The 7,399-nt window shown below is 36.3% G+C and overlaps 1 protein-coding gene across 8 annotated transcripts; it reads left to right on the plus strand.

Moving 5' to 3' along the window:
• Positions 1-618: 618 nt before the first annotated feature.
• PYR4 (pyrimidin 4) lies at positions 619-7,399 on the plus strand. Of its 8 annotated transcripts, none has more exons than XM_086237852.1 (10): positions 1,506-1,785; positions 1,873-1,931; positions 2,561-2,628; positions 2,793-2,914; positions 3,004-3,185; positions 3,773-3,909; positions 4,769-4,934; positions 5,073-5,189; positions 5,464-5,624; positions 6,635-7,399. In XM_086237852.1, the coding sequence occupies exons 1-10, from the start codon at positions 1,508-1,510 to the stop codon at positions 6,827-6,829; spliced, it is 1,485 nt and encodes a 494-aa protein (XP_086093978.1). In that variant the 5' UTR covers positions 1,506-1,507; the 3' UTR covers positions 6,830-7,399. The 8 variants fall into 8 exon arrangements, with proteins under 8 accessions (XP_086094012.1, XP_086093978.1, XP_086093971.1 ...); XM_086237845.1 differs by having other exon boundaries at positions 1,508-1,785; positions 2,769-2,914; XM_086237886.1 differs by lacking the exons at positions 1,506-1,785; positions 1,873-1,931 and adding an exon at positions 619-921 and having other exon boundaries at positions 2,769-2,914.

The raw sequence follows: 7,399 nt of genomic DNA on the forward strand, positions 1-7,399 counted from the left end.
TTTTTTTTTACTTACACATATATTGAAATGAGAAAGAGTGTGGAGCCCACATGAAATAAGAAATTGAATTCCATAGGAGATCCGGATTAGAGAAGAGGGAATGAGAATATATTTTTTCATGCCAAAACTGTCCTCACTCTTTTTAAAAAAATACAAAAGTACTCTCAACCATAAATAATTTTAATTTTTGTTTTCACCATAAATAAAAGTATGAAAAATATTTTTTTTTTCAAAATATTTGAGGTAAACTTTTTTTAGGTATTTTAAAAATTGTGAGTATCATAAAATATATTTAATTTTGTATAAAGGCATTTTAGTAATTAAACTGATTTTGATTTCGATTTTTGCAAATAAATAAATACTGTATAAAAATCATTTCTTATTCCGATTCTTGATAATTAATATAGAGAGCAGTTTTGCTCACCTCCTTTAACTAGGGTGTATGCTCACCTCCCATTTCAAATTATGACATCTGTTTAAAAAATTAACCTTGAGTTAACATATTTTATATTTAATTATTTTTTATTTTTTTAACACAAAACTCTCTCTCTCTCTCACACATTATCTCTTTCTCCTCTGCGTTTTCTCTCTCCGTGACTCACCCCTCTCCTCTCTCATCTCTCTTGATCTCCTCTGCCGCTGCCATCCCCCAAAACCCAGCCCCTCTCACCTCTCTTTCTGCCTCCCACAGCCACCGCCCCCAGCTAATATCCCCAAAATCCCAAAAAAATGCAGTGTCGGTTTTAAATCAGTAATTTTGTGAAAGGAAAGGTGTTGCCTTTACACATGCTCTATGACAACCGTTACACCCAAGCAGAACATGGAGCCAAAACCTCCCTGAAAACCAAGTGTCCCTTGCTTACTTCATTCCAAGGCACTGTTTGGTTGTTTGAAGTTAGAACATTGGGTCCAACGACCATGGTAATATAGTATCTTCCACTTTCTTCTCTGGCTATATATATTGCTCACCATCCTACATTTGGGTTCAGCAAATCATCCTCCTTTTTGGCACCAAATTTAATTAGGGAGTAAGCATTAGGTTCAATTATGGATGTGTTTATTCCGGAAAAGTATGTTGTGAGGCTGAGGATGGAAAGATAAAATGCAAAAGCTAAGAATGGGAATGGGAAAAGGAAAAGCAGCTCAAACATGGTGTCCGGATCTGGGAGAAGAATTGAGAAGGAGAAGAAAGCAATGCGTCTGGATTCGGATGAGAGAGGTGAGAGGAGCTGGGTTTTGGGGGGTGGCGGCAGCAGGGGAGATCGAAAGAGGTGAGAGAGGCGAGAGGTGAGTCGAGGGGAGAGAGAGAAGGCAGAAGAGAAAGATAGAATGTGTGTGAGAGAGAGAGTTTTGTGTAAAAAAAATAAAAAATAATTAAATATACAATATCTTAACTCAGGTTAAGTTTTTAAACAGATGTCATGATTTGAGAGGGGAGGTGAGACTGTATACACCTAGTTAAAAGAGGTAAGCAAAACTGCTCTCATTAATATATACATTAACGAGAATGTGTGACTCTAATTCTGCTCGTTCCGATTCCAATTCCGACTCATTCTCACTCTCAATTTATGCCCTTGAGAGTGAACGCCTAGACATTGAAGCTCTCTCTGCACCCAAACCCACAAACCATCACAACCGAAACTCAAACCCACTCCCTCTCTTTGCACACCCTTTTTCTATCTCTGCACTTCCCCAAAATGAAAACTCTAGCTTGAGCCCTGAAACCCACTCCCTCCCCCCATTCTCTCAGTCTCTCTGTCATTCTCAGTGTTGCCTACGAAAAAGGTTTTTTTTTGTTTTGTTTAAGAAATTGAAAGATTCTGATTTTTGAATTTAGCTGTTATATTGATTTTCTGCCTCCAATTTTTGTAGGTTTTGGTTCAATTTTTTTCCCCATTTCTCAAGCCCCATTATCTCTGTTTGGTTAACAGGTCTGTCCTCTATTTTTTTTTTTTATGCGAGCTGGGTTATCCCATGAAGCTGCCTTGCTTTGCTATATGAAAAGCATAAAGTTCTAGGAAAGGGCAAGAAACCGAGAGTTATTTGGGTTTATTTAAAGGGATAATTCCGTAAAATAAACAACAAATTCATTAGGAAATAATTTTGTTTTGTGGCTAAAAAAATAGTGGTGCCGAAAGTGGCGGGCTTTATAGAAACCTAAGGAAAGGTGGCCCTGAAGATTTGGGCCTAGCTGGCTTACCTAATCAGAACCCGCCCAAGAATCTGCAAACATCGATACAGATTGATTCGAACGACGTCGGCTGCCTGGATTGTCCGATATTGCGGCTTTGTCCAACTATCAGTTTGAGCACTTCCGATTTGGGACTCTGTATGTAATGTAATGTAGTGCTGTATGTGTACGTGTGCGCAGTGTGCAGTGTGCAGTGCACTTCTTGTTTCGCATTGAATGCTCTTTCTTTAGGTTTCGTTCTTGGCACACAAGCTGTTTGAATAATTGCCTCTGAAACATGGATTCAATACATATTTGCTACATTTCTTGAAGGGTTTGGACCCTCTTCAGCATATTTTCTGATGTAATGTTTCGTCTCTCCGCAAACAGAGAACACTGTGCAAATTCAAGAGAGACTGACACTTGGAATGATAAAGACTTCAGTCTTGCCTTGCAAGGTGTGTATGCTAAATTCTTCTTAAGCAACTCTGTTACTGCATGACAACAACTTTTAGATTCAGTTCAAGCAATAACAACATTGTACTAAAAAAGTTTATCTAATTCTGAATTTGTCAAAAAAAAATTTGTTGTGACATAGGCTTTAAAGTTTCCATCTGTAAAGTTTGAAGGGTCTAACCAGTTAGGATACAAAAGAACAAAGATGGAGCTCACTATAACACGCCCGGATGATTGGCATCTTCACCTTCGTGACGGTGAACTTCTTGAAGCTGTAGTCCCCCACAGGTTACTTTTCTTTGACAATGAAAATACATGTGCATATATTTTCTTGTAGATTATGGGTAGTTGTATTCTGATGTCAGTTTTATCGGCAGTGCAAGTCAGTTTGGAAGGGGAATAGTGATGCCAAATCTAAAAACCCCTATCACAACCACAGCTGCAGCTGTTGCTTACCGAGAATCCATCTTGAAAGCTTTGCCTGCTGGTAGCGACTTCACTCCTCTTATGACACTTTATTTGACAGATACCACAAGTCCTAATGAGATCAAGCTTGCAAGTAAGTCCAACATATGATATGCAGCTTTTGATGCCTATTTTCAGATGATAACAAGATTCAACTTTGGTCAACCCATTTGCAGCTTACTAGTCTTCATTTATTTATTTTTTCTCAATTTGAAATGATTCTAGTGCTTTAGTTGTCCTCTCTCTACTGTTTGTTTAATGACTTATGCTCCTAGTGCTAAAGAAAACTTGTAAAACTAACTCATTATGTAGTTGATTGACCATAAATTCTAAAATTTGACTATGGGCGTGTGTGCTTGATCCTGGTAAGGTATGCCTGATCAAATTTCTCCCTTTCTAATGTTGCCACCCTAAGGATCAACTTCTTTTTCTTTTTTTTCGGATTCTTTCTTTCCTTTTTTGTTTATTTGCGATAAGTTTTTTATCCTCATTGGGTTGTTAGATTTATCAGCTGTCTAACTTTTATGGTTATATAATGTCAGTTTTCCTCCAGAACAAGTTTATGTGAAGATTAAACTTCCTTCATTTGTCTAGTTAGATGCTTGCAGGCTATTTTTTGTTTGTTTTCCTTACAATCTCTAGGTTATAGTGTTCCACTTATGATTCTGATTGTATTGACAGGAGAAAGTGGGGTTGTATTTGCTGTGAAGTTGTATCCTGCTGGTGCTACAACAAATTCTCAAGATGGAGTTACAGATCTTTTTGGAAGATGCCTACCGGTCCTTGAGGAGATGGTTGAACATAATATGCCTCTGCTGGTATTCTCACTGCCTCAAAAACTTGAACTGTTTTCTCTCTCCTTGTCTATACCTAAGAGGTGATTATGCAGTTTTGTTCCTACTCTCTCACTGTGGCAGTTTGTTTTTTTGTTTTTTGATAAGTAATGAATATCAAAATACTTTTGACAAAGATAGTTGAGAACACATGTAGAAGAAAAATTATATTTGTTTTAGGTATAGGTGCAACCTTAGAAATTAGTTTATTTTGTTAGAATTGGAATTTATGATTAATTGTTTAGCTTTATATATAATTATGATGGTGGATGCAAGAAAACTTATGTTTCTTATGGGCATAGGCTAAAAGCTTAGAACTAAATTAGATATATTGTAACAGATTTGGAATTTATTAATTTATTTTAATATATTTTATTATTATTTTGGGCTTTCTTTGTCATTATAGGATTTTCTATGTATAGGTCTTATTGTAATAGGTTTTTAAAATTTCGGCATCTTTATTTGATTATAAACAAGTGAGTTTACCTTACTTGCCTATCTTTCTTCTCTTAGCCTCTATTCTATCATTTCCTCTCTCTTTACTTTTCCTGCCCTCCTAGTTTCTCTCTCTGTTCTTAATATATTGGTTATGGAACAATCTTTCCCTACCATAGTGTCTTAATAAAACGTGTGGATAGACAAAAGGTAAAAAGGTTGTCCGGTAGGACAGTATTTGATTGGTTCTTTAACTTTAATATAAGCAGTAGGACAAGTACACCTAAAACAGATTACATGTTGAACTTCACAGCATGTTGTTTTCCTTCTCAAGTTGTGTTGTTTGTCCATTTTCTGAAGACATCATCTGCAGTTAGTACTTTGATATCTATGAGCTATTTTATTTCAGGTTCATGGGGAGGTTACAGATCCTGATGTTGATGTATTTGATCGTGAAAAGGTCTTCATTGACACTGTTTTAGAACCATTAATCCAAAGGCTTCCACAGCTGAAGGTTGTGATGGAGCATATCACTACAATGGATGCTGTTAAGTTTGTTGAGTCTTGCAGAGAAGGTATGCTTAATCACTTAGATTTAAGACTTCTGGCATTCACCTTTATTTTCCTCTTTTTGGACAAGAGATAGATTGTCTTTTCTTATTATCCCAGTATTGAATTGGACATCCCAATTTCATGTAGTTTTAATTTGTTAGGTTCCGTAGCAGCAACAGTTACTCCACAACATCTTCTTCTGAATAGAAATTCTCTTTTTCAAGGAGGACTGCAGCCTCACAATTACTGTCTGCCTATACTCAAAAGAGAGATCCACAGTAAGTTTCATTAAACATATTTCAGATGCTGCAAATCTTCATGTGCACCATTGGACTTTAAACTTTGTTTTTCTCATTAACTGTCAAAAGTTGTCATGCCTTGCCTTTGCCTTTGTTTAAGTGCTGTTGTTGGATTGTCCTTGTGGTGTATTCTTGAATTATTGGATTTGATGGAATTACATGCTTCACTTATGATTTAGAAGAAATAAATAAATAAAAAATAAGTAGTTTTATGTTATCTCTCTTTGGAGCTAATTTATTGTTGCTTATCTAGGACGGGCTATTGTGTCAGCTGTTACTAGTGGAAGTAAAAGATTTTTCCTTGGAACTGATAGTGCTCCTCATGAGAAACGAAATAAAGAATGTCCTTGTGGGTGTGCTGGTATATACAGTGCCCCTGTTGCTCTATCATTATATGCTAAGGTCTTTGAAGAGGTAATAATTCCGGTATTAGCTTTCGTTGATTGGACTTGCTTGCAGTTGTGTTTCCTTTTCTTCCTTTTTGTATTTTGTTTTTCAGACAATGTGATTCATGAAGCCCTAATTAAATCGAAACCATTCCACCCTTCACCTAATTTGTCATCTCGATGCTTTCTTGGCTACTTTTGTCATTTATCCTATGAGGATTATTACTTTGTGGATCTCTTTGAAGTCTTCCAATTGCTACCCCAAGCCACTGTAGGAACAAGTCATTGGTGGCCAATCAGGCACACATAATTGTTTGTTATTGTTGTTGTCTACAACTACATCATCACCTTTATGAATTCCTTTCATTTAAGAATGCCTAGTGTAAGTAGTCATGACAATTTAAAAAAAAAAAAAAATGGTACTGGTTGACATGTTTGATGTGCTGATAATACAGTCAGGCATGTTTGATATTTGGTGTTCATATTTTATATTCATCTAGCAATTTCTTAAGTTGTTTTTGGAAAAGTATGGACTTGAACTTTGTTAAGTGTAGAGATGAAGATCGGATGCTCTTCATTAAAGATGATTAGATAAAGGAAAGATGGAATTACTCCTATACATGTTCAACGAGTCTAGTATTATTTATACTATTATTATGAGAACTCTTTTTGTCAACTATTATATAGGAAATACCAAGTATACTCTTAGTACTTTAAAATATTTGTAGTTATGTAAACTTTAGGATAGTATAGTAATTTCAACCAATTCACTCATCCAATATACCTGATTTTCTTTTTATCCTGTCACTTTCTTCCTAACCTGTGTCATATTTGCCCACTCATGGTGTGTGTGATATAGCTATGTACTAGAGCTTCCTACCTCCCAAAAATTGTAGGGTTCAGCAGGGGACCTTAATTTCGAATCTGGGTCCACCTGTGGGATTTCTGGGTGTAAAAAGAAGAAGTGTGATATAATAGTGCTAATAGGTTTGCATGTCGGTGTAGAAGCATAATATTAACTAAATTTGCTTATTTCAGGCGGGTGCTCTTGACAAGCTAGAGGCCTTTGCAAGCTTCAATGGGCCAGATTTTTATGGGCTTCCTCGAAACACCTCAAAAATAAAGCTGAGCAAGACTTCATGGAGTGTACCAGAGTGCTTCTCGTTTCCGTTTGGAGACATCATTCCAATGTTTTCTGGAAAAACACTTGAATGGCAGTCATCCTTCAACTGATTCATCTTTCATAAAGACAGACCAAGTTTTTGGAATTTCTATGTTAATTACTCATCTTTCTAATAATTTTTACAATCTTTGATGCTCAGTTTTTACTCCTATAAATGAAGATTGAGTTAAACATATAATTGTTGTAGAAATTTCATTCATAATTCAACCATGACTATTCTTTCCCGCCCTGGCCTCAAAACATAATTTTGCAGTTCATTTATGATCAGGTTTCCTGCTAATGGATCTCAGAATGCTAAATCCCCCAGGCAGAATGCTATGCAGCATTGGCATTGCCTTCCAGATGGATTTGTGAAGCTAAATGTGGATGGTTTACGATATGGATTTGTGAAGCAGGTTGTCTGATTCAGGCCTCATTGGTGGTGTGTTGAGGGATTCGAAGGGAAATTGGTTCAGGGCTTTACTGCTTTCATTGGTGTTGACCTGTTTATTGATGCCAAGGGGCTCTTGCATGGTTTAAGACTGACCAGATTATAAATGTAGCACTATATTGAAGTCTCAATTTTTATGATTAATTACAGTAATTTTTCTCATCATATAAGCATGAGAGCGATCTGTGAA

Source organism: Dryas octopetala, chromosome 1 (genome assembly GCF_963921425.1).
Source record: "Dryas octopetala chromosome 1, drDryOcto1.1, whole genome shotgun sequence".
Classification (NCBI taxonomy): Eukaryota; Viridiplantae; Streptophyta; class Magnoliopsida; order Rosales; family Rosaceae; genus Dryas; species Dryas octopetala.

What these genes read in the sequence shown, in the direction of transcription:
- PYR4 (XM_086237845.1), top strand. Translation starts at nt 1,508, where the DNA reads ATGTGTGACTCTAATTCTGCTCGTTCCGATTCCAATTCCGACTCATTC. An exon ending in GAAGCTGTAGTCCCCCACAG is followed by an intron (nt 2,915 to 3,003) that starts GTTACTTTTCTT and finishes TTTTATCGGCAG; the next exon opens with TGCAAGTCAGTTTGGAAGGG. An exon ending in TAATGAGATCAAGCTTGCAA is followed by an intron (nt 3,186 to 3,772) that starts GTAAGTCCAACA and finishes TTGTATTGACAG; the next exon opens with GAGAAAGTGGGGTTGTATTT.